This window comes from Patagioenas fasciata, chromosome 1, assembly GCF_037038585.1.
Source record: "Patagioenas fasciata isolate bPatFas1 chromosome 1, bPatFas1.hap1, whole genome shotgun sequence".
NCBI lineage: Eukaryota > Metazoa > Chordata > Aves > Columbiformes > Columbidae > Patagioenas > Patagioenas fasciata.
The window spans coordinates 140,015,867-140,043,316 of record NC_092520.1 but is presented as its reverse complement, the minus strand read 5'-3'; the positions used below and the strand labels follow the sequence as shown (position 1 = coordinate 140,043,316).

General features: G+C 41.5%; 1 protein-coding gene across 3 annotated transcripts in view; it reads left to right on the top strand.

Annotated features, from left to right (window-relative positions):
• The window catches only part of ITPR2 (inositol 1,4,5-trisphosphate receptor type 2), a 278,837-nt gene that overhangs the window by 22,684 nt on the left and 228,703 nt on the right, over window positions 1-27,450 (top strand). For all 3 annotated transcript variants that reach the window (XM_071816102.1, XM_065845412.2, XM_065845403.2), the window contains exons 2-5: window positions 11,400-11,470; window positions 22,511-22,626; window positions 23,838-23,924; window positions 24,613-24,771. In XM_071816102.1, the coding sequence (XP_071672203.1) occupies window positions 11,400-11,470; window positions 22,511-22,626; window positions 23,838-23,924; window positions 24,613-24,771 (433 nt within the window). The remainder of the gene's footprint in view (window positions 1-11,399; window positions 11,471-22,510; window positions 22,627-23,837; window positions 23,925-24,612; window positions 24,772-27,450) is intronic.

Below are 27,450 nucleotides of genomic sequence, written 5' to 3'. Positions count from 1 at the left end.
TGAAATAAGCACTGCAAAATGTGTAAAATGCCAGCATTTTGATTAAGTAATATTTTCCATGCACATTTTAACATAATGTGAAATCAATTGGACCACTGGATTATTACTGTTTATGTTAAAAAATGGAGAAAGAACTTGGTTTGATTTCCAGGATCTAGATTCCAAGTTGTGTTTGTAGAATTGATAATTTGTGTGTATATATTTATGTATGTGTTTGTCTCTCTCTCTCTCTATATATATATATATCTTATTGTCGTAGAAATTGTTGAAGTTCATTAGAGACCTTACAGTAGCATTTGAGGCTGGTTTGTCTACTTCAACAAAACTATTTTTACATCACACTATTTCAGCCGAGTGTAAGTTCCCTAATTCCTTTTGCTTATGCTTCATTTATATAATAGGTTTTTCCATTTTGATGTGTAGGTGTGAATGCCTTCATTACCATTTTTAGTGATGAAGTCACTTTTTTGATCACTGGACAGATATTGTTGTTTCTCAAGAGTGTTTTTCTGGGTAGACCTTTCTCTCTGTTTTCATTAAATGGCATTAACAGTGGTAAATTCAGCTTTCCTCATTCCTTTCACTAGCACAGAGTTCTTCAAAACAGTCCTTTCAAGTGGATGTTCACAAACAAGTGCAATGTAGCTATATAGACAAACTGGAGCAAAAAGCACAAATTCTCCTGGTGCAAGCTAAATGTAGAATTCCTTTGATTGTGATTTTCTCTCTACTGCTGGCTTTGCTTTGCTGCCTCAGGGTGAGTAGGTAACCCTGCAATGAGTCGTGCGTGTCTACTTGATTTTGAGACCAGTGAGGTATTAATAGGACCTCTTTTCTGAAGTCACTGTGTACCAGTCTGATAGGTAGTGAGTAGTGAACCACATGCCTAAAATTCATGTAAATATGCAGGCTTGTATGGTCCTGAAAATCCCATTTTTAGTTAGCAGTGGTCACAGCGTCAGTGTTTCTCAGGTATGCTATGTCAATATATCTAGCAATTCTACTTCGTTCATGCTTTTTTACATTGGGAGAGCTGAGTGCTAGATCTGTTACGGGTAATTATAAAGTAAAAGCAAGCAAATTTAAAGTTACATGTTTAATCTTAATTTTCTGAATTACTTCTAAGTAAGCATGGTGTTTGTATTGGGCCACATCCTAGACTAGTTACGGTATTTGCATTCAATACGTAGCTACTTGCAGTAAGGATTAAGTAGAACTGCAGAAGTTAGGTTGTGCTTAAAAACTTTGATGAAGGACGCCTCAGATGCTTCTAAAATATATAAAGGGAAGATTTGGAGATTATCATGGACATTTGTGGTATGTGGCCTCTGCCTTGAAGAACATGAATGTAAAGCCTCACTTGAATTCTCTTTGTGGGGTAATACTTCAAATAGACTGTTGAACAGCTGATGAGCAGATGATGACATTTTTGGATTTTAATGTAGGATAATATGCTCAAAGAACGACAATATTTTAATACATGTGTTAATTTCTGCATCCCACTTGTCTTGAAATGATCAAATTTCCAGATTTAACAGAACTGTAATAATTAATACAGCTTTATTTACCTTCTTCATTTTGCATAGAATTAATTAACTAAAACTGTCCTCATGAGGGAGCATAATTGAAACTGAAGGAAGGTTTTTCTCTTTTTGTTCCACCACACCTCAGTGGCTGGAATCTTTTGAGGTAAACTGTGTCAGCATAAAAGTCCTCACTCTTGAATTTATGCTGTGGGTCATGCTGGCTTTAAAAAGAAAAAAAAAATAATTGAAAAAAAAAAAAAGACTTTCTAGATTTCAAGAGATGCGTATTGTTTATACTCATATCTGTAGGTATATTATCAGAATGTTTTCCTCTGGTTGTTGGAAACCTGGCAGTGAGCGTGTACCTCCAAGAGTACAGTGTTATCAGCCTTGTTTTACTGGGAAGGCGGATGGTGCGGGAGGAATATTTCAACCAGGTCCACTTGGGTTTCTCATCTGTGTCTCAGCCAGGCACAGGAAAACTTGCCAGGCATTCAGGCTGAACTAGGAGGATGACCTTGCAGAACACTAGTACCTCCATCCTGAGATGGTTGGGGGGGATTGGGGGACTCAACATGTTTTTCCAAAGCATAGTCATCTCAAAGTTACACAAGTAGCAAATAGATAAGGGTTAGAGGAAGGCCATGTCCAGAAGATGTTTCATTCTCCTAATTTACGTGCCTGCCCTAGAGCAGGTTGTGATTGCCCTCTGGAGGTGCCTGTCTCTCAATCTTGCCTGAAAAGGATTTCAGATGACAGATTTGAGCTAGACACCATACACTTACGCGGCTGAACCGAGGCCACCAGAATGCCATGTTTCACCCATCTCCAGGCAAGACTGGTTTGGCAGAGGTGGGCTCCCTCTGTTAGAAGAGTCTCCCATGTAACTGTGCACTTGGTGCTGACACTGCTTCCTATTTAAACACCCTTTCACCCCTCAGTACACTTCTGGTAAGGCAGGGTCATTGGGATGAACTCTTGGCCTGAGAGACATCAGTGGAAATTTTGCCAGCAAGTTTAAAGAGATGCTGGATTTCACCCCCAAAAAAGAAAAAATTAGTAATGGAAATGTCCAATCTGTCAGGTGATGCATATTGTTAGTGGGTCTGTGTTCTGCAAGCCACTACTGAATTAGTGGAAGCTTTCCTGGTACTCATTTTATCCTTTCCATTTCTTGGCTTTAAAAGAATGTCTCAAAACAAATTTCATCCAAAAGAGTATGTTTTCCTGTGCATGATTTTCTTCTATTGAATGCCTTTAGGCTATCACAACATCTCTGTATGACAGAGTTTTACTTTCCATATTAAAAAAAAAAAAGGGGGGAGGGGGAGAAATCAGACATTTCCTTGGTTTTGTGGGAACATGATTTGTTTTTCAAAGGCAGACTGGAGCCGAAACAAGCCTGGGAGCAGAGCACTGGCCTTTTGCAGAAGTGTACCAGGAGCTGGTGTGACCGGGGATGAGCAGGGTGGGCTGGGCTGGCACACACCTCCTCCCATTGCCAGTTCCCAAGTCTCCTTTTGACAGCAGAAAATAGGCATGCTTGGCACCACTGAGAAGTGACTTGATGTATGTTGTATTGATGTGAATGTTTGTTTACTTAGTAAAAGTAATTACGCATAAGCTAAGTTCAGTACTATTTTCCCTGTGCATAAATGACTTAACCTATTATGCAGACCAAGAAAATTGCAAAACAGAGACTAAAATCTAAGAATCATGGGTTTTTTTCCCCTCTGGTGTAATCTCCAAATAGCACTTCATTCTGTTGTAATAATTTATTTTTACTCTGTTCTTCTGGTTTAATTTGCACAATATTTTAAATGTAATCTTAAGTACAAAACGGATAAACAAATTCTACTTGAACAGGTTTCTGGGGCTTTTACAAGCTAAAAACCTGTCTGGATATAACACAATACAAACGATTAACAAAGTGACATTCAGGATTTATAGCTGGATTACTTAATTGAACAGGCAAAACTTCTTTTCTTCCCCCCCTGCCCCCAATATGCAAGCCTGCAGGTATGGTTACAAGAACATATGAATGCACTATCAGATAAGGAAAAAAACTGCAGGGGCTGATTATTAATGCAACTGTTAGTGCCAATGTGTAGCTGCCTACTTCCATGCTGTTGTTTCCTTTCCCAGTGTATGCTTGGTATCTTGCTTTCCGCCCTTCTGTCTCCTTCACATTTGATAATGCAATTCAAAGTGACCTATGCAAGCATTTTTCTGCATGGTGAGAAAGGCTGAGTGTTCCTAATCTGTGTGGTCGAGATAAAATGCACCCATATTCTTGTTTGACACTGGGGATGGTTAATGATGAAATTTGTTTGCTGTTTGAGACACTTTGAGAAGTCTGGAATATTTTAGATGTGTAGAAGTTTATTTTCCCAGAGTACAGGTTTTAATTTAATAGCTTATTTCAACCTGTGTTAAGCTTTATGTTTGTAGCAATTAAAATTTGCTCAGAAAGGAAGGTATGAGATTTCTGAAGTTTGAGACAGGCAGCAGTCAGACTTTCTAGTCTCCTTCTGTGCTGCTGCACCTCATTGGCATGTGGTGAAGTTCTTGTTTAAATGTTGTGTACTGCAATCTTTCCTTTTATCAAAAGGGATTTTTAATGTGGAATCTTCCTAAATGGTACAGGGCTTAATAGCCCTGCTGTAAGTGCAAGGAAGATCCTTTTTTTTCCTTTTGTACCGTGCAAGATGCAGTTAATGTAGGAGACCCTGAAAAACTGAAGATGTGAAAAGATGATGATGAAAAATTAGGCTTTGGAAAGGAAGGAGACAGCAAAAAAGGACAAATTTCATACAGTGAAGCTAAATCATAGCTCTGTAAATCATTTGAATCAGGGCTGGTAGTCAAAAAGGAGTATGAACTCACATTTTGGGAAGGGTGAGGTATGATGACTGCAGATTTTTGGCAGGAGACCCTAGATGCCTGATAAGAGGCTCCATGAAATGAAAAATGGGTGGACTTGGAGAAGAACTGGGTGGACCTGATTGTTTTGGCACTTAAATATTTGATGCTTGATTTCCAGGGCGGCAAAATTTTAACAACCTATTGTTCGTTATTGGTTGGCTTCTTAGAGATACAGCTCTCACTTCTCTTCCCAAGCGGTGACTGTGTGCTGGGATGTGCTAAGTTCTGGAGAGACTTTTTATGTGAGAGCTGCAGTCAGGAAGGGGGGAAGTGTTTTGGGTGGAAGCTCCTCTGGAGGAGTGTTTCTGATAAGGAGGTTGTGTGAGAGGACATCTGAGGAGCAAAGGAAGGGAGGCTTTGAGGGCTGGCACTTTCTTCGCGAGCAGGTGTTGAGGTTATGGGTCTTTGGGTTGTAACCTCAGTGTGATTTATGAACTGATGTTGAATAAAGATATTTCTTGGCTCCACTGGCAATTAAAATGTCTGGCTCCTCTTGCTGATGCCTGTTCTCAGTGCTGCCCCCTCTTATGCTGCTCAGGAAATGAGTGAAATGATGATACCAATAAGAGAGTAAAAGCTGAGCAATTGTGAGAGGCAATGTCTTTAATCTAAAACACTCTAGCTTACCTTATTCAGCTTTTTGAGGAGTAAGATACTCTAAATATGTGTAAAGAGCACTGGGCTGATTTCTGCACATCCCTGTGCATTATAGTAGTTAGACATCAGTAGCTGTATTTTTTAATGTTGTGCACATGCATGTATGTGTAGTTATATGTATGAGACTATGCTAGAGTGTTTTTTTTCTTGGGTGTGTGGTTTTGGTAGTGTTTTGTTAAATAATATTGACTATGAAAAGTGGAAGTCCATTGGTAGGAAGAGACAAAATACATTTCAAGATGATGTTTTTTTTAAACTGAAGGCACATGGCTAGGATAAATTAATATTATGTGATTACTGTCTTGGATGATCTAAGATTACCTAACACAAGCTAAAGGTAAATACACCAAAGGTTTCTAGGAACTTGCAGATGTAGCACAAGGGCCAAGGAATGGTTGTATAGCAACCAATGTAAGGAAAAAGATAGACAAGGAATGATGATAGGTTTCATGATTGGTTTTTGTTCTTCCAGAATGAGGCTGTATCTCAGTAGTAATTTTAAAATAACTCCCCACTGTGAACAGTTTTTTTCTAGGGTTATTGCTATACAACCATTCCTTGACCCTTGTGCTACATCTGCAAGTTCCTAGAAACCTTTGGTGTATTTACCTTTAGCCTGTGTTAGGTAATCAGAGGAGCTTGTAGGACATGAAGATTCATCCCACATATGATTCAGACCTGCAAACCCAGGTGTCATTAGTCTTTTCTGCCAGCATACCTGCCGTATCAGTTATAATGCTACCGCTTAGTCCTGCTCCTCCCATCCATGTGTCCTTCCTCCTGTTTCCCCAAGTACACAGGGAGGCCTCGCTGGTTCTTCACACATGATTCTGTCTTCAATGTCTTCATAAATGACTCAGACTCAGGACTTGAGGGATTAATAGTAAGTTTGCCGATTACACGAAATTGGGAGAAATGACAGTCTTGAGGGCAAAGAGGCCCAGAAGGATCTGGACAAATTGGAGAACTGGGCAATCACCAACCACATGAAGTTTAACAAGGGCAAGTGCAGGATTTTGCACCTGGGACGTGGCAACCCTGGCTGTACATATAGACTGGGGGATGAGAGGCTGGAAAGCAGCTCTGTGGAGAGGGATCTGGGGGTTCTGGTTGATGGCAAGTTGAACATGAGCCAACAGTGTCCCTGGCAGCCAAGAGGGCCAACTGTGTCCTGGGTGCATCCAGCACAGCATTGCCAGCTGGACGAGGGAGGTGATTGTCCCGCTCTGCTCTGCACTGGTGCGGCCTCACCTGGAGCACTGGGTGCAGGTCTGGGCGCCATGGGATAAAAAAGATATAAAGCTACTGGAGACTGTCCAGAAGAGGGCTATGAAGTTGGTGAAGGGTTTAGAGGGGAAGCTGTAAGAGGAGTGGCTAAAGTCACTTGGTTTGTTCAGCCTGGAGGAGACTGAGGGGAGACCTCATGGCAGCTACAGCTTCCTCACAAGGGGAGGAAGAGGGGCAGGCGCTGATCTCTTCTCTCTGGTGACCAGTGACAGAACCAAGGGAATGTCAGGAAGATGTGCCAGGGGAGGTTTAGGTTGGACATTAGGAAAAGGTTCTTCCCCCAGAGGGTGTTGGAGCACTGGAACAGGCTCCCCAGGGAGGTGTCACAGCCACAAGCCTGACAGTGTTCAAGAAGAGACTGGACAAGGCCCTCAGACACATGGTGTGAACTGTGGGGTTGTCCTGTGCAGGGACAGGAGTTGGACTCAGTGATCCTTGTGGGACCCTTCCAACTCAGGACATTCTATGATTCTGTTTTTTCTTGCAGTGAAAATCCATACAAAGGCTGCTGCTTTACCTGGTAGGAAGATGTAGTGCAAAATACCACAAGTGATTGTTTCCCCACTTCTGCCCAGTGCCCAAGGAATGGAGCAATATTAGAGGCTGTATGAGAAGTTTGACATTAATATTAGGCAAGTTCTGAATACAAATGATAAATATAGTATTGGTAGAAGTTGTTCCGGACTTTTTGATGCTGAAACAACAAAAAAGAGAGGCGCTGTATTTGAAACTGCTTGTAAATACGTTTACACAGGTGCCACCTTATACATGGAATGTATTGTTGCAAGATATTACTCAGTGGAATGCTTCTACACGTTTGGCTCTGCATGTGCTGATTTAGCTCCCCCAAATGATGGGGGGAAATGGGGATGAGGAAGATAGGTGTAGCACTCTTGTCTGGGACTGTGCTTGGATTGCTTCACATGATAGGGTGCCCTATCCTGGCTAATGCTGACAGAGCTGAAAGCTGCCTCTACGTTTTTCCCTGCCTTGCTGAAAAGCACACCTTAACTCCTAGGCATTGCTTTAGATAGTTTCAATGCTTATTTCATGTGGCTTTGTACACTGTAGTGTGAGGTCTTAATGGCTTACATACCTGTGGGTCTGCGAGGTTGGCTGCATGTATGGCATGGTGAGGAAATGCCCTTGCTTCCCCTGCAGCAAATGGAAAAAGTTTCACTGGCTTCAGTGAGGGAATGGTTGGGCATCTAGGACAAGCAATCCCATGAACTTTGTTACTTTCAGACCCTAATTCTGCAGTTGCTCAGTACAAAGGGGTATGCGTAAAGTCTGGAGCCGTAATTATTATTTTTACTTTTCTGATGATTTATCTTATGCACCAATGAACTACTGTCCAACTTATTTACTACAGCACTGCAACAATTACTTGGAGACGTTATGCATAAACCAGATATTTTATTGTATTCAGGAAAGAACTTGCACAAATAAAAATCATATACATGTGCAGGGAACTTCTTTGTCATTTATATGCTGCCAACATAGGAAAAACTGAAATGCAGTCGTGCATCTGCCAGGTACCGAATGACAACAGAGGGCACAAAGTGGTATTGTCTGCAGTCCAGCTGAAGAATTAAACCACTTGAAATTTGCCACAGCTTCTTTGATAATACAGTGGCTTGAATATTGGCATAATAATTTAGATTGGTATTTAAATAGTTAGCAAATTTGATGGTATACTGTAGTAAATTCTGCCTTTATCAGAAAAATCTTACCTGGTGCACTTTGGCCTTCTATGCAATCCAGCAAGCGAGTGACCTTAAGATCTGCTGTGCTGTCATCTGACAGAAGCTGCACGTACCCAGGACCTTTTGTAGTCAACCCTGCTGTTAGGTTTCACACATCTCAAGTGGCTTGTTTGCAGGCTACAAAGGTCCTGGATTACTGGTTGTTTAACGCAGCCACCTAGCAGGCTTCAGGAACAAACCAACAGCTGCCTTTTGGCTCGGTATAAAAGGTGGGATTTGAGTATTATGTGCAGCAGAGGAAGTGACCTGTGTTTGAAGAGCCTCTTGGGTTCCAGTCAGCAGAATGGGCTGAAGTCTTGCAGTCATGTGCAATGTGAGAGCTGACTCTTGCTACGGCACCGTGACAAACACCTCCACAATAAACAGGTAGCTACTGAACTCTTCGAAGGACAGACTGCTGGAATACATGACAAATGTCATTATATGGAAATTTTGCTGATTAAATTGTTGGAAGGCTGCTATATAGAGAAAGATACTTTATTCAGATGTTTGCCCTGTGTTGTAAGATACTTCGTAAGAAACAAAGGTGTCAGAAACTGAGTCATTGAGCAAAGGCTCAGGAGATGATGTTTCTGGTCTGTCATGCTGCTGTCCTGCCACGTGTCAATTAATCTTTCTGTGCTGTCATTTCGTGACTATAGGATGGGAGTAGCAGCAGTTCCTTTCTCCTTTGTCTTGTCTGATGTCTTGGGTTCCCAGTGACTGCAAAACTCATTTATGGGCCTTATCTTTGTGCCTTTAGAGAATGCTTAAATGGAAGTGATTGATATTACTTGCTTAATGTCTGTTTTCTGAGCCTTGGAGGTCTAACATGTTTGAACACTGCAGCTGACTGGCTCAGGGAGTGTGCAGGATCTTGTTTGTTTTTCTCAGCACCAACACCTTGTTTTCTATACAGCTTTCGTTATGGTGATCTAGTGCCATGGTGAAAACTTTGCCTTTTATCCACAGTTATAGTTGTCGCCAGGGTGCACAAGTTCTCACCGAGGAAGACAAGATGTTCCTTGTGAATTATGCTCAGCTTCCAATATACTGTCCTCTATCCTGACAGTACTTGAGGGTCAAACCATATGGGTTCATTTAGAAAGCCTTTGAGGGATTTCGTTGAGGGCTGGAGTATTTCTTGATGTTAAAATCCTTTGGCAAAGCTTCTTTAGCAAAGTCCTTTTCAGCCCTGTTTCTTTTGTGAGTCCAGGTTTTAGGTGCTGTTCGTAGGAAGCTTTGTCCCGTTAGATCGTAGACAGAGGGCATCTTGCGGGACTGACTTTTCCTAAGTCCTTTCCAAACCTCACTTTGTTCTTGCTAAGCCTGGCCTAAGCCAGACTGTGAAAAACACAACTCTGCAAGGCCATGGCAGATCCACTGCCTGCTCCTAGAACTATTGCTTCAATTCTTCTTCCTCACTGACACCTCACATTTGCATCCGCCTGTGTTAGGAGACCCGAGCTGCTGACTTCCAAAATTCTTTATTTTTTTAACTTCTCTTTCTGGGAACTGCAACCACAGTGGGTGGCTTGTCAGCAGTCAGCTTGTTGGAGGTAGATGATTTATGGGCATGCTGGGGGATGGGTCCTGCTGCGCTCATGGCTAGATGCAAAGCCTTCACCAACCTGAGCGAAAACTGAATGCATCCATTGTGTAATTTGGCTGAACCCAAATTGTGCTTTTTCTGGCAGTTTCCACAGAAAATGCCGCTAAGACTGTTTTCGTGAAGTGGCGAGGCAGTAGTGTGTCCTTAAACATGATTTTCCTGAATAATTGTTTGAAACAGGCAGATTATACACAGGATGCTTCCTGAAGGGAAGCTGAATTTATGTTTAGGAAATTCTGCGATAAGATTAACAATTTTTTTCTCTTGAGTGAGGCTTATAACATTTTTGAATTGTATTGTTTAGTTAACTTCTGAAATATTGTGAGAAATATCTTCCATAGAATCATTTTGGTTGGAAAAGACCTTTACGATTGAGTCCAACCATTAACTGCCAAGTCCACCTCTAAACCATGTCCTTAAGAACCTCGTCTACATGTCTTTTAAACACCTCCAGGGATGGTGACTCAACCACTTCCCTGAGCAGCCTGTTCCAGTGCTTCACTACTCTTTCTGGGCAGAATGTTTTCTAATATCCAATCTGAACCTCCGCTGGTGCAACTTACAGCCCTTTCCCCTTGTCCTATCACTTGTTACTTGGGAGAAGAGCCCAACATCCTCCGTGCTACAACCTCCTTTCAGGGAGTTGCAGACAGTGATAAGGTCTCCCCTCAGCCTCCTTTTCTCCAGGCTGAACAGCCCCAGTTCCCTCAGCTGCTCCTCATCAGACTTGTGCTCCAGAGCCTTCACCTGTGGATTAAATAAATGCTTATTCATTTTAGCAAAGGAAAATGTGCTCCTGTGAGTTTTGATCAGAACTGAATCTTAATTCCACATGCCTCTTCAGAGGAAAGCGTTTGGAAATGGTGAAGAAGAATAGCAGAATGTCTAAAGACTAAATTCCAAATTGCTTTATTAGACTCCAGATTCAAATTCTAGATCAAACAGTGTTATGAAACAGCAAGTCACTGGACAAACCCTATTGCATGTCCTGACTGTAAGTAGAATCACAAATACTCATGTAGTCACATGAAGGCTTCTTACCCTGCATCCCCTTAAAAATCCTCAGTGGGGATGAAGGAATCGGCAAGCATGGGACAGCTTGCAAGTGTAGGGCAAATCTAACCCGCAGTGCTTTAAATATCTTTTCTCATAGCAGATACAAATGTGCCTCCCCAACATTTTTCTTTAAGGTCTTTTTCCAGGGCTCATTTAAGTGTCTCAGTCTCTCTGATTTTGATGAATTTTGGATTATGCCGTAGGGTAACGGCTGTAAAAATCTGGCAGCTGCAGAAAACAGTTTCTGATTCAGAGTTAATGTGATCTAATTAAAGAAAACAAGAATAGTACATATAATGTCAATGAACACAGTGTAACAAAAGGGACTTTAACTGGATTTAACTGAAGTGGGATCTGAAACATAGACCATAATTCAGTGCAATGGAAGAAATCCTCTTTCTTGAAGAGAAAAGTAGAGTTTTCCTGGTTATGCTTAGTAACTGAATAATAGAGTTTCTAAGGTATTTGTTGAAATAAATTGGAGAAATATGTAGGCTTCTGTATTTATGGTGTGACAGGTATGTCGCTGCATTTATATACACTGATGTTAAACACGTTTTTTACTAAGTGTAATAACTTTTCTTTTTCTAGGTTAGTGGATGACCGGTGTGTGGTTCAGCCAGATGCAGGTGACCTTGCTAATCCTCCAAAGAAGTTCAGAGGTCAGTAACTGGGAATATTTTTGTTTTTAAATGACCAATTGATGCATGTTCTAACTCCTTGGGCAAATATTTGCCTTACCAAACATGTAACTTCTCAGATGCCTTTATGGTTTGTGAACACCTTGCTGAAGTTACAAACAGGAATGTGAATGACGATTTTGAGAACTAAATGCCAAATCAGCAAAGGCACCAAGGGGCAGGTGGAAAACATAGGGAAAAGGACTGTTTTTCTTGTAGTCCATGAGTTGGTTGCTCTGTTCTGTTGCTGATCGCCCCCCTGTGTGACCAGCTCCTTGCCCCTGCCCTACGCTTTCTGTAGGTGGGAAACAAGCTCATGAGGTTCAAAACTGCTAGAGCTGCTGGTTTGTTTATTTTTTGTTAAAGATAAGTCAACATTTTAAGGACTACCTGCAGATATTTTGTCAGCTTTTTGTCTTGCCTTTGTTTAAAACTGTATCTCATTTTTCTCAAATTTCTTAGACATGAACTTGTAGATTTGGCTAATTCTGCTGTTTTACTTACTGGAAAGAATAACAGTGCACTGACACCATGCAGCTTCTAGTTCTTGAATGCTAAAAAATACTCTTGTGGTATCAGAAGTTCTGTGTGTTTATATGCAGGGAAGGAAATAGAACCTCTCAGAGTCTTATCTGTATTAGATTTAAGCCATGGGCGCTAGGTGTGCCAAAGTAGAGCTTTACTAGCCTTGTCTAGACCTCTTTTGACTTAAATGGGCTTGGATTCACACCTTTTAAGAGAAAAAGACAGTTATGGTTTGCCTGATTTAATGCAAGGGGAATCTGTTTCATGCCCAGATTGTTGCTGTTTGTATCTCTTTTAAGGGGTTGCACTGACGTGCTTAACCCCGTTGTCGTAATTCTAGTGTTTAGTATACTGTAGTATGCTATTACTGTAAAAAAAAAAAAAGAAAGTTATGTTTAAAACATTGAGAGACTGGAGCTCTGCTTTCCCAGAATATTCAAGGTTTTTTTTGTCGTTATATATTCAGGAAACATCAGCAATTGGTTCCAGTTCCAGCTGTTAGCATTCAGCACATTGGCAGATCTTGGAAACTGAGAAAGTGAGGATGTATACTTAGAAAGTAATAGTAATAAATTTCAGTCACTTACAACGTCATGGAATAACTTCATAGCAGAGATGAGGGTAGCATCTAGTTTTCCAGTGTGTCTTTCAAGCTACCTAGCTTGATATCGTCCTCTTGCTGTCTGCAAATACATGTTAAATTCACAGCACGAAGTTTCAGGTGGGGATTCTTTGGACGGTATTTCTGTCACTTTAATCACCCTGATGTGTTCCCCAAGTAGAACATGTCCAGGTTTCTAGATAAGACAAGGGTCACTGGAAAAGATTTGCACATGGTATTGTAATTGCAGAATACCTTCAAAAGCCTACAACCAAGGAGCTGAACAGAAGTTAAAAAGACAACCTTGATTTTTTCATTGTCTAACATTTGAGGACTTATTTTATAACTTCAGTACGGTAGCATTCTTTTATCGCAGTTCTGTGATGTTCTTTCCAGCTTGAGAAGGCAAAGAAGGAAAAAGTTTATAATGTTCTCTGTTGAGTTTGAAAAAAAGAAAAAAAAGTGATTTCAACAGCATCGAGAAGGTCTGGGCAGTGTGATCTGGGGTGCAAGGTTATTAAACTCTCAGCACAAACGGTGGCAGTAGTACCTCTGTATGTAGATCAGATGTCAGAAGGGGATGAGACACAGACAAGAAGTACAGCTGTTTGCTGCTGCTGGCGGAATGCAAGGACTTTACTCCTGAGTTACATCCCAGCTTCTGCAGGGGAATGTTTTGTATTAGTTGTAGACAGTTTTGGCTCCATTTCCTATTGCAACCTCTTTCTGTTTCTTGCATAGCACATCCCTTTATCTCTAGTTGCCTCTACTCCCTCTTCCCCACAGCTTCTAACTTTTTCTTGCCTCTAATTCAGGTCCTCTACTTCTTGGGGATCCCTTCTTCTCCCTTTTCTTCCATGCCCCAAAACTTGTTACTAGCTACTTTCCTCCTCCTCCTCCTCATTGCTGCCTCTTAGCTCTGTTTGGCTACAGCAGCTTCTCTTCCTGTCACGCCTTACGTCTTTCTGGTTTAGGGTGCACCCATATCTGACTGAATTTTGAAGTGTCTTGCTTAGCTCTTGCTAGAACTGTGGTAGCATGTAGATTTGAATGAACTGCAGCATTGTAGGAGAGGCTAAATTAGTGAAAAAGTGAATTTTGTCACCTTAATTGATGTAACCCACCATGCTATAACATCATGGCTTTATTGTTAGGGGCTGTGTCTAGTAGCATTTCCGTGCTTCTTCAGGAATGTGTAATCAAGTGGCATTCAGGAGAATGGCTGCAGCAAAGATAAAGCCACCATTTGGTTGTTTTCTCCTTCATCTTACAAGTCAAATTCTAAGTGTGGGAATAGCAGGGCTTTTGCTGAGAACACATCAAGAGACTTGCTGTCTAACTGGGATTTAGTGCCTGGTAGCACAGAGGTGTCTGTATTATAAGAGCAACTAAAAGCACATCTCTGCCACACTTTGTTAAGTTTCTTAGCTCTGCTCAAGAGCACTGAGGCAAGAGTTGCTAAATGTTGTTCTTATAACACAAGTAACATAAGCAAAAGCCCGCTTTCCCCCCCCGACCCAGTCTTCTGGGAAATAGCATTCAGTTAAAACAGCAAAGCTAATAAAACAAACAAAAACTGCCTTAAGTAGATTCTTGACATGAAAAGAAGATTTAGGCGTGAGTGATTAATTGAATGATTAGACATAAGCAACCAAAAATAGCATCTAACAGCAGGAAGACTAGGGCCTCTTTAGTAATAGGAACTGCTGTTGGTATGGTTTACAATGTTGTTATCACTGATAGCTGAACTGCCGTTGATTTGAGGTTAGAGCATGACCTAGGAGTCAAAGAAGTATGAGAAAGGCATGTTTTTAACAAGATGTTTAGATTCCAAGGACTGACTGTGAAAATTAATATCAGAGGCCTATGTTTGGTCTTTTTTTGGTAATATTTTGTCAACTCTTTCCCCAGCAAGAGAAAAAGGATTGTGTTTTCTAAGTACCTGTATCCCTGCTTCAGAGTTCACTCAAGAGATCAAATTTAGGTACTCAGCTATTGACCTGAACCAAAAGCCCACGTAAAGAGGCATCTCAAAATAGCAGTTTCGCTTTTGATACGTGTTCACTTTGGTTTTTTTTTTTTGAGTGGGTGGTAGCTATTACAGTTACTTCTGAACATCCTACAGAACAGAGTGTTGTTAAGCTAAGGAAAGCTGTGGCTGCTTTCCATGTTGTGTCCATGCATAGAATCTGCAGTGCAGATGTCCCCTTCGGTCACACTGGGATGAACCTGGAGTGGCACTTTGTTCCTCGGTGTGCACACCCAGATTCGTATCAATCTAAGAGAAGGCAGAATTTGGTCCCGCACGTGTTTCCTGAAGTCTGTTGAATAAAAAGCATTTACTATTTTGTGGTTAAGGAGCTGATCAAGCCAGGTGCTTCTTGTCCTAATTCTGACTGAAGCTCATGAGAGCAAAAGCACTTAGTGTCATGAAGGAAATGCTTGCCCTGCTGCAGGGCCGGGTTCATGGAGGTTATGGAGAGCACTGTGTGCAAAGTCCTGCGCCTCTGGAAAAAAGTCACATCATGAGCAAGAGATCTTCAGACTTCCTTAGACTGTGACCTAAACGCACTTTAGCTTGATGTTGTTATCTCCAGTGGGAAGCACTTTCAGCTTCCAAGGTGTAGAACAGCACAGATAAGACCTACTTGTTGGTCAAATTTAGCAACTCTGCGAAAGGTCCACAGGTCTCCTATTTTAAATGTAAAATGATCTAACTTCTTAAACGGATTTAAACAGTTCTACATTTTATACCCTTTTTCTTGAGGCATCTGCAATGAAAGTGGTGTTTGAGTCCCTACATATCCTCTTCTCACTTTTCTCTCAATTTTTATTCTAAGTTTTTTTGAACACTGTTTTTTCTTCTTCGCTCCCTTCCATTATGTTCCTCTGTGCTCTTTCCTTTCCTCCTCCTAACCTTTCCTCTGCCATTTTCCTTTTTGCTTGCCTTCTACATAACTTGGGTTTGTGCTTGTGTTTTCTTCACTCGGTTCCGCAATTGCTTTAATTTTCTTTTCAGACCCCTGGTTACTTTTTGTCCTCTCGGGACTCTTCATTGTCCCACTCCTTGCTCCCTCACATTCTTCCTTTTCCATTCTCACTTCAGCTTTTTTTTTACCTTTCTGTAATTTTTTTCAAAACACATAGATCTCTACATATTATGATTTAATAGCCCTATCACTTTCACTTCCCCATTTGTCAGCCTGCTGGTTTAAGTAAAACCGTGTGATAATTTCTCTAGTTCTGCAACTCACGGAAATCTTCTGGGATGGGCAAGTGTTTAATTTCTAACATTAAAAAACCCACCAACAAAACAGGGCAGGGGGTGGGGGTGGGGAGAAAAAGCAGCTGGCAAATATTGTTCTAGGCCATCTTTATCCAATATCAAGAAACATTGAAAAGGCATGATATGAATAATTTTCCTTTTCAGACTTCCTCAGTGTAGTTGTTTTTTGCTGAGAGGATGTGCTGTGTGCGGTTGTTCCAACCGCTGTTGCCTCTTGAAGACGCGTTTTCGTGCACGTTGTGCACATTCACAGGCTCAGGCAGATGGTCAGTTCGGTGCTTGATGCATCCTCTGTGGATTGTCTTCTGCTCTGTGGGAGTTGCTGCTTTCCATCTTTTGACTGTTCTGATTAATAAGTGTCATTTTTTCCCCCCTATAAAATATGTAATCAATATGTGTTTCAGTACTGATGATTTGTCTTATTTTTCGTACTTTCTAATAAGCGAAGGTGTAGTGTAGGAGGTTAAGCCTGAAGTGTGACCAGGGAGAGCTTCCCTTTTTTGTCTAGGTTGTCAAGAAAACTTGAAGTGATTTTATACTTTAAAAAATGTGTGTGCGGGCTGGAGTGGGCAACGTTTCTCATTTTCTCCAGCTTCACTTCATGCACAAGTAATTGAAATGTTGCCTGGAAGATTTTGTGGGTATGAGAAAATTGCTGAAACTGCAGAAATTGAATGCATGGAAGTTTAGTAAGTGAAACTTGCTGATATTTTTAAGCTATTTTCTTTAAAGCTATTTGTTTACCTTTGATAGTGCCTACTTAATTAATGTCTCCAGGAAGAGAAGCATTTATGTAAAACTTCTTGAAGTAATGAGTTAGGAACTTGGAGTATCCAAGAACGTCTGGAGAAGTTAGAAGAGACAGTCTGTCTTATTAATGGGTTGCTAGCCTGACCATCAGGAGGGCTGAGCTTTTGATCTGTGTGCTGGGAAGTTGCTATATAATCTTATGCCTCAGTTTCTCCTTTTTCATGTTTGTTTAAGCTATGGCTTCTGTAGGGCAGGCGCTGTTCCCCCCACCCCCTCAAGGTTGAGGATGACAAAAGCTTGATTTTATGTAGTATCATATTGTTGCTCTAATAAAGTAAGTAGGAAAAAAAAAAAATCCAAAACAAACTCAGAAAAAATAATGAGAGAACTTATTTTTAATGTGTCTGGAATCTTAAAAAAAAATAGGGAAAAGCTTGTCTGGAAACAAAAAATAATATTTATTTAGTCTATAAATTGAAGAAAATATAATTGAAATAATACTGACTTTAAAAAAGTTCTTGGTAGTTCAATTTCCAAAGCACTAGACTGGGAGTCAGGAGAGCTGTGTTGTGCAGCATTGGCTCCAGCTGGAGCTGTGTGGTTGAGGTTATCTAGCACCCGCTCGACGTTTCCTTTTCTTTGAGTAGTACCATGATGAAAAATTTGCCCACCTTTGAGAGGCAGACACACAGAGTAGTGGCTGCACATGTGTGTGTGTCTTGCGTTTCTCTGCAGTGAGGTGGTGCTGTGCTTGGAGAGTCTGCATGAGGATGGGAAGCGGAGTGTTTACTCAAGCAGCAGGATGTGTGGGGAGTAACTGAGAAATGAGGACGGGTCCTGTAAAAAGGTGTTGTTATGTCAGAGAAGTAAATGTTTTATGAAGTCTTCTGAGAGGGCATGTTAATTGTAGATTGTTACAGAAAATAATAGCAGACTTTTTGCCTTATAAGCTGAAATCTTGATACTCAAACTAAAAATCTTCTGCAACATACACTATGTTTTAACAGTACACGGTGTTTTGTAATTGTTTTTTTCCTCTTATCTTTCTCAGTGGTCCAGCCACTTGTGAAAGTTACCTGGGAGTTATAGTGTATTCCAGATGCTCTGATATACTTCTCTTTGTAAATGTTCCCTTTTGAAATCAAAGTAAACACCTCTGCAAGGTGTCTGGGTTCGTTTTGATAATGATTTGTGGCACTTTGAACAGCACTCAGGGCTGTGATTAGAGAGCAAATCAGTGAGGACTTTGGGTGTTGAGGAAAGCTCTACCACCAGTGATTTTTTTTTTGTGAACAGATTTTGCCCCTATGAATAGCAGAGAAAGATAAGGAGTCATGAAGGGCAGAGGCAATGCAATGGTAAGCTTGGTGTAATTATTTGGCCAATATATGAGAGGCCAAATGATGCATTTGCAGAACTAGAAGCATTGCAGCCCTGTTGGTGGCTTGGGAGCCAACACTGTCGCAAATTGCTGGCTCTGGGAGTGCAGGCGGTGGGAGAAACGTGGGGCACAATCCTACTGGTGGTTTTGGCAGTGCTAATGTCAGGTAGTATGCTTAGGTGGGCTTGATTGCAGCTGAGAGTGCTGCATGTTGTATTTTGTTAAGTAATGAGAGTTCGTTTTCTCTTCGGAAGGACAAGGTGTCGTGGATGAGTGCAGTGCACCTCACTCAAAAGAGAGAAGCAGCAATATGTTTTATTGAGGTAAAATAATAATTTGACAAAATGCAATGAATTTGGTGGAATTTAAAAAAATTAACAGGGGGTTGACAAGGTTCAACAAGTTGGATGGCAAGGTTCACGTTATTAATTACTGCATGGAGGAAAAATACAGAGGAAAATTGAACTAGCTTTGAGTTAGAATGATTTTACACAGAGAGTGGAGACAAAAATGGTAAGGAGGACCCTCCTGTTAGGTCATGAGGTTCAGAATGGACTCCTGTGCTTTCTGAACTCCTTATGGAGCTTAGGTGCAGCTAGGTCCAATCTTAGTCCCAGACTTGGTCAGCAGTCTAAGGTCACATGTCTAAGGGTAAGGAAGAGACACACAGAGTAAAGACCCTCCCGTTGAGGTTCAGAATGGACCCCGTTGCTTTCTGGACTTCTCAGAGAGGAGTCTAGGCACAGCTGGATCCAGACTTAGTCTCAGACTTGGTCAACAATTTATGCCTAAGGGAAGGAATAAGGGTAATATTGAGTAGCCACATGGACTGGTAATGTTAGCATCAATTCAGCATGCAATCAGAATTACCAAGGCAAACTCAAAGTTACTATTCTACAAGGTTATACACAATATCGGTTGCTTACCAAAGATCTGCCATTGGTAAAAGTTCTCGTTGCCTTGAGGAGCAACTTTGAGAGGTGTCCAAGCTCAAGGGGAGATAACTGTCCTACAGCTGTGCTGCCTGGCAGGGAGAGCTCAAAGAAGGCTCACTTAGGCTTTCATATCTAAGGAATAAAGTGGTTGACTCACAGTAAAATCATATGTGGTGGGAAAAGTGTGCATGAGGCTCCTTGTACCCACAGCTTTCTTTGATCCTTGATAAATGAGTCTTGGAAAAACCACCCACTATTCATACATTTATCGCGTGATCGGTGTTCTAAGCTCGCATGCATCGATGCTCACTCTATCACTCTGCTCCTTTGTGGATAAGCTGGAGAAGTTCATGATGCAGTTACGGCTCAGACCTTTTCCTCCTTTGGAGCCTGTACCAAACCACTACCAGCTTGGTCAAGGGGTCCAACACGCCCATCACACAAGGCCAGTCTTCACACTAGATTTCACTTCATTCTCCTGTCGCGTTGCAAGAGGTGTTAACGTGGTTTCAGTAACTTCTCAAGGACTGCGATGAGATGGATGTGTTGAGCTGGATTTATTCTTCCTCCTCCCTACACAAAGGTGTTGAAACTGAGAACAGGACCTGCCTTGGTATCTGGCATCTTCTACAGAGAAGTTAAGAGTTTGACACTTTAATATCTACTTAGAAGGTTGGAATGACAGACAGGACATCCCATATGTGCTGTTGTGAATTGGAGAGCTGGAATAAGTCCTAGGTAATTAGTTACTGCAGATGTTAAACTTGGTCTGGGAATTAGACCGTGAGTAGACAGCACTGTAAAGCAGAAACTGGTTTCTGCTGACCGGATTTGGTGGTTAAAAACCCAGGCCGTAATTTCGGGATAGTTCCCTATAGCTTCCTCTGCTGATGTTTTTGTGACAGTAATGGCTGAATGACTCAATTCCACTGTAGTTAAAAATGACATGAAAGGTTAGTAAATTCAACGAGCCCACTTACACGTTGATCCAGTGTGTAAGTGGAACATGTACTTAATGTTGATAGTGTTTGCTATTTCATGTTGCAGCTTCTTTGGTAACAGAGGTAAGGGTGGGTATGTTGTGCTGTTGGAAAGGAACTGTCTTCTGAGAAGACAGCAGGAGAGCTGAGGGTGGAGAGGACTGTTATCAAAATATTCTGTGCTATGGGATGTGTATGCCATTAACTGTGTTGAGTGTGGTGGTAAATAAGCACTTAATATTGCTCACATGGAGCTAGCATGTTTGCCTTTCCTCCTTTTTTTCCCCAATCCTTTTTCTCCTCCATTTATTATTCTCCGTTTTTTCCCTCGTTTTTTTCCCTCGTTTTTTTCCCTCGTTTTTTTCCCTCGTTTTTTTCCCTCGTTTTTTTCCCTCGTTTTTTTCCCTCGTTTTTTTCCCTCGTTTTTTTCCCTCGTTTTTTTTCCCTCGTTTTTTTCTCCTCCCCTTTCCCTCCCCTTTCCCTCCCCTTTCCCTCCCCTTTCCCTCCCCTTTCCCTCCCCTTTCCCTCCCCTTTCCCTCCCCTTTCCCTCCCCTTTCCCTCCCCTTTCCCTCCCCTTTCCCTCCCCTTTCCCTCCCCTTTCCCTCCCCTTTCCCTCCCCTTTCCCTCCCCTTTCCCTCCCCTTTCCCTCCCCTTTTTTCTTCTTTTTTCCTCTTTTTCTTCTTTTTTCTTTTTTCTCCATTTTCCTCCCATTTTCCTCTTTTTTTCTCCTTTCTCTCTCTTGTTTTTCATTTTTTCTCTTTTTCTTAATTTTTTTACTTTTTTTTTCCTCCCCCCCCTCCTTTTTTAAAAAAATTTTCCTTTTCTCCTTGTTTTCCTTTTATTTTGTATTTTTCTGAGGAGCGCTGCCTGTGCCATACCCTGTGCAATGTGACTTTCCAGTGGTCTGGCAGTCTCTTCTAGGTGGGAAAGCTGACTGTTGACCAGCAGAGAAGTGACGTTGCTGATTCTGGCCAAAGAAGTACCTCAGAAGAGATACTTTTTTATCCTTAATCTTGCCCTGTGGTAAAACCTGCTCTATGTGGGATACATTGCTGCTGTTACCTGGCTCTGGCTTGTGCCATGGTCGGGTGGCTGGGAGTCAGGTGGGTCTGGTTGCTTCCCCCGCATCTTTACCTTCCTGAGACCCACACATGGAGCAGGGAGGAAATTCTTCAGTATTCTTTCTCCTCTGGGAATGAATTGGTCCTGAGAGGGTGCCTGGCTGTCTGTGACACTTAAATGTGGAGGGCTAATAGTTTGGGACAGACTTTCTTTTGACATCTATAAATTGCAACCCATGTTGGGGAAGAGTTTCACGCTGTAATACACATGTGGTTCTGTATGTTCTTACTCATCTCACAGCAAAACTCTGATTGCTAATTAATGTTTTCCTATCCTTTCGTCTTGTCAGTCAGTGTAGGTGGGGTGTAAAAGGACAGCAGCATTTGCTAAGGAGAATATCTTTCAAGCTTAGCTTTTAGAGCAGTTAATGATTGGTACCATGCAAGACTAGGTATCGCTTATCACTCTAAAAGAAGTTGGATTTGAATGAATTGTTTCAGCTAGAGGCTCCTGGAGCCTCTCTTTTCAGTCTATAGGACTGTCACAGGCTCCAAAATTCCAAAAAGTCTTGAGTCAGGAAATGTCACCAAATTTAGTTTATTGCCAATTCACCTTAACTTTTAATTATTGATTCTGGTGTTGGAAAATTAAGAGGAACAATGAACAAGCAGTTAGGGAAGCCCCACTTGGCTTCCCTCCAGACATGCTGGTCCCCAGCTCCCTTGCTGTGTGGCAGTCCCTGCAGGGAGGGGATGGGGTGGGGATGGGGGTCGGTGTCTTGTGCTCATTTTCCTTTGCTGCTTCTTTTTTCTTACTCTGTCTCCCTGGCTGGCTGCAGCCCCCTCAGGACATGCATCCTCCTCTGTCCTCCATTGCGCAGCCGCCCTGCTTGGGTGGTCATTCCTCCCTCCTACCCATTTATCGCCTGATCTGTTGGGCAGCGGTAGAGTGCAGTTTGTGTCACCTTATTGTTTTTACTATTTTATTTTTTTTTAATCAACGTTAACGAAGGTGCACGTAGAGCCGAAAGCTGCGTTAACCCACTTGATGGCTTGCAGCTGAATGCCCGTGCGATCCTGTGTTTCAGCAGAGCCTGAAGGAGCAGGGCAGCCAGATGTATGGTGGGCAGAAAGCGGGACTGTTTTTTTAAGGCGTCCTGTGCTTTCAAACAGTGCATCTGTGATGTTCTGCTGCAGCAAAGAGTTGCTGATAAAGCAGCAGGCAATTTTTGTCTATGGGACGCTCACAGCCTGGGACTCTTTCAGAGGCTGCAGTGAGGTTGCACAGTGTGGGCACATGTGGGGCACTGAAAGCTTTGGGTCCAACTCAAAAGCTCTGCCAAACTGTTGGTGGTATCATTGCCATCAAGATGTTTGCAGACTGTGTTTAAACACTGGTATCTAGGCATTTCTGGAAGAAAATAAAATCAACCAAAGCGTACTTACAAATGAAGGAAGTGTCTTTCAACGTTACTCAAGAGTATTTCTTTCAATCTTCTATAGACTGCCTTTTCAAGGTGTGTCCTATGAACCGATACTCAGCCCAGAAGCAGTACTGGAAAGCCAAGCAAGCCAAACAAGGAAACCATACTGAAGCAGCACTGCTGAAGAAACTGCAAGTAAGAGACATCTGCATCTGTAATCTTATCTCGATCTGCAGGCTGTAAAATTATAATAAAATGAAAAAGAACAATAACAAGTGCCTTGGGAACCATCATGATGAGTATTATGCCACCATAGCAACCTTGTATTCTCCTTAGCTCCTGCCTCCTGACTGGCATTTATTGCCATGGTTTTTATTTTACTTTGGGCTGAGGGTTGTGCCTTTGTCCAACAGAACTTCTGAAAGGAATGATTTGTTTATAAAGTAAAAATGGAGATGTTAAAATCAGGAGTGGGCTGCTATTTTAAATCATGCTATTATTTTAGAAGTCCTTTCCAGTAGTTAGGCAGAGGGGTGGACAGAGAGATGTTTTCTGTGCTTTATTCTGGAAATTCCTCAGAACGGCAATTGTCTTTGCTTTCAGTCTAGGACTAGATGATCTTTTGAGGTCCCTTCCAATCCCAAACACACTGTGATACTGTGTGATTCTTCTCTGAACCATTTGGGCAGACTCTGTTTTGCATGAAATGCAGCATGGATGGAGCAATTCCTCTGTCTCTGAAAAAAAACTGGCTTGATGTTATGATTGAATGAGTAACACTAAGCGAAAACAAGGTAGATAGCATTTCATGTGCAGTAGAGAGGCTGCCAGTGCTTCCAGTTAAAAACAGCAATGAAGACACATGGTTTGTGGCTGGAGGTAGATACACAGCAGTTAGAGCTAGGAGCTGTTTTTTCTGTGGCTGTGTTTGACCCTTAGCTTAGCCTTGGTCTTGCAAGGCGTGACCCACTAGTTTTGTTTATATATAAAGTCAATGTATTTGTATGCAATTAAAACCCAACAAGTAAAAGGAATGGTGACAGGGAGAAGCTAATCATAGGCTCTTCTTTTTCCTCCTTCAGGATGAAATGAAGCACCTGGAATTACTTTCAGTGTTTCAAAACTTTTAAAATAGCATGCATCTCAGGTGTGTTCTATAAATTGTGACTGAGTTTCTACTCTGGGCATTAAAAACCTCAGAATCATTGCACAGGATCTAGGTGATTATAGTTCAGGAAACCATGCTGCAGCAGGATTCGGGAGCTAATATTTTCAGTGCAGTAACACTTGCAGGCTGAAGGAAGTGTTTTTAATGTGATGCCATTTCCCTTTTACACTATTTGTTCCAGTAGCTGAATCCAGGTACTGATTTTGTAGAATTTAAAGAAATAATCGTTCTCTTGCAGCATGCGGCAGAACTGGAACAAAAGCAAAACGAAAGCGAGAACAGAAAGCTGTTGGGCGAAATTGTAAAATATAGCAACGTCATACAGGTAAACCTATTGAAATACATCTGCCTTCTCTCAGAGCTGGAAAGGAAACGGTTGTTTCATGTCAAGGTTACTGTGAAAATGAAACTAAGCACTGTAATCTGCATTGTCAAGGGTCACGTAAACAGAACTTGGTGAAGTTTACAGTATTGCATTTTTCTGTCTGTTTTAAAGCCTACCAGAAGTGCTGCATATTCATGTTTAAATAATATGTCATAATATAAATTTTATGTGTAATTTTGGCTGCTGTGGTTTAGAATCTGAATGTAAATATGTATCTTTTGTTTTCAAGATTTATTGCAAAATCATGTTATAGAGGTGCTGTGAGCTCCTTTTAAACCACTGAAGTAATTTGTACTTCACAACATACGATACAGAAGTTATGTTCTTAAGTGCAGTACAACTTTCCTGTAATGTATGAAATTCCTGAAGGTAACGCTATTAATAGACCCTTGAACTACGAGTGTAGCATATGCTGTAAAATTGATCACTGACACATTTCTCTCAATATGAGATATAGCATCTGTTTTCTTACACTGCAGTATACTTGATAACTCTCTTCTGGTTTTGTTTTGTTTTTATGTATCTTATGAAATATTATGATAGTGCGAAAACCTGTGCCTCCTCTTCTGAACTGAAGGGAGAAAAAAACCCAGCTGTACTGATTGTTTAAATTATTATTTGTTCACAGCTACTGCACATAAAAAGTAACAAGTACCTCACAGTCAATAAGAGGTTGCCGGCTCTGCTAGAAAAGAATGCTATGCGGGTGTCTCTGGATGCTGCAGGGAATGAGGGATCCTGGTTTTATATCCAGCCGTTCTGGAAACTGAGGAGTGAAGGTGATAATGTAAGTGGAAATACTGAATGTGTAAAAGTGTTAAGGCAGAAAGTTTCCAGAAGGCATGTGATTTCTTTGCTACTGGCATAAATCACAATGGATTAAGTTCAGATTAAAAAAATAAACAACAACAGTGCTTGGGTCTATTAGCTTTTATGTGTGCTTAGAAAGTGTTACTGAATAATGTGGTCTGGAATCTGAAGTGTTGTCACATTCATTTGAGCCTCTGCTGTCCTATGTTCGAGCATCTTTGCTAAGTCCACCCATAGTGTGTGGCTTTACAAAGCTGATAATAAGTCATAGTTTACACTAGAGTGACTGTATTATTATTATTTAAATATTATGGGCAACGTTTTTTCAAGATATCAGCAGAGAATGTCTCTTGGAAATACATTGGGTTTTTTATATCTGTACCCCTCTTCAACACAAGAGTGGCATTTTTGACTGGAATGGGTTGGGTAGTCTGGTGGGTCTTTTCTGGGTAGATTTCAGTAGGAGTCCTGTGTATTGGTAAGAGGAAGAATATATAGGAAAGCTCTTTGCTGATCTGAGAGTTGTGCCACGAGATCAAAACTTGGTTCTTCATTCAGTCGGCTGTGGCTTGATTAAGTGCCCACTGTGGAAAATTCAGATCTGCCTCTGGGAAGGCCACATAATGAACTTATGTGGTTTTATATTGTAGACCTGGCTGGGAATGTTTGGTCACTCTCCCTTGTGAAGTACTCAGTGAAAGAGCCCTCTCAAGATTGCAGACTGGCTTGCCTGTTTCCTCATGCATTTTCTCTCATTAACTTTGTGGTTACCCAGCTCTTGGGATGCCATCCAGGATGAGTGTGGTTACCTGCAGCTCCTTTTGGCAATCTGTTGTGGGGAGGGGAAGGATTGCATTTCCAGCTCTTCATTGGGAGCCCTTAAAGTCATAGTCTTTCTCTACTCCACGCAGTCATCAGAAGGGTATGTGAAAAGCTCTTCTTTTCCACAAACCCATTGCAGAGAAAAGGAGCGAATGTGCATAGTCCCCCGAGGCACCTCTGCATGGGTTTTCTTCTGGGGAAAAGCAGTGTTGTGGATCAAACACGTAACCTTTCCCTTTTTGGAAAGCAAAAAAGAGCTGACTTATTGCTTTAAGGTTTTTCTTTAATTTCTTAGAATAACATAATTTTAGCATCTTCCTAACTTCTCAGGCCCGGGAAATAAGTGCATGTCATGCTCTCCAGAGTGAGGACCTGGGGTTCCCAAATTGCGATCTGAGAGCCATTGTGAGCCCTTACAGCCAAAACAACAGAATGATCTTAAACCTTAAGAGTCATCCTCTATACTGAGCTTTTGATTCAATTTTACACTATCATGGGCCCATAAAAGTTTGGAAAGGTCTTCGCTGGTCCAAAAAGTTTGCAGATCCCTGCAGTGCTCGCTGTAGCATCCCACTCTGCAGGCCTCTCTCCTGGTGTCTTCCGTGTGGGACCGTATCTGAGAGGCCCTGTGCTACAAAGACTGTGTGGTAAACTGTCAGGTTTTCTTCTAACTTTATGTCCTCCTTTGGACCCTGCCCGCTGCTCATGTTCTGTCATCAGGTGTTGCATTTCAGAGCTGGGAGCTCACCGTTATATTTTACAGAGTGAAGTCCTGAGACCCGAGTTTTTCCTCTTTTCTGTAATATCAGGCCCAAATAGATGTGATACTTTTATTTGCAAACTTTCAGAGCTAAGCATCAGTCGTAATTGCTCTGGCAGATTTCCACCTCTTCAACAGTTACAGAAACTGGGTAGTAATGGGGACAGGAGTAGCAAGTGAGAAGGGAAATCCCTCCTTTGCCTCTCACAGACAGAGAGAGGCTCCAGCCTTGTACCCCCTCCTCTTCTTCAGTTACTCACAGACGTGTGCTATAAAAGGCTGGTTTCTGGGGGACTCATTTAACAGAACACGTAGTATTATATCACATAAGCTGAGGTCACTTTACCCGCCCACTAAGTTCGCCTTTTTTTTTTTGCTAGTTTTCTTCTTCTGACCTCTTAGTGCATGGAGTTAGCTTGGTGTATCAACTTGGTATAAATCCTTATTATGTCTGGAAACTTTTGTGGTTTTATTTAAGAAAATACACTTTAGAAAGTCTCTACTGTCTTCAGAACAGAAGTGAGTATTGAGTTACTGCTTGGATGACAGATACTGTTTTAGATTACCCAGGCAAGGTAGATCCAAATATGTCATATATCCTCAAACAAACCAACCAACCAAACAAAACCAAAACAACACAGAACCAAGCCAAAACCAACAGCAACAACAACAAAGGTCGTTTAGTCTAGGGGAAACTGTGTGTGTTACTTTTCTCAAAAGTCATCATGGTTGTTTAGCCTTGTGAAATATTTTAACAATTATTTTCCTGAAGGAGTGTTAGCTTAGCTTCGTTAGCAACTGATTAGTTATGCAAGTCAATGGAAATAATGAAAAAATGTTGCTGAAGATTTACAGTAACTGGCGTAACTCTGCAATATTTTATTCAGGCTTTTATAAAACATGTCTCAGTTCTCCCTCAATGGAAGATGTGACTGACTAAAGCTCGAGCTTTTTCCAGTTTGACTGAATAGCAAAATGTGCACTGATAGCAGGATTAGCTCTGTGTGGATTGCATTTTTGGTTGTCTGCCATGTCAGTGCCTTGAGAGCTCGATCTGCTCTCGGACTTGGGGAA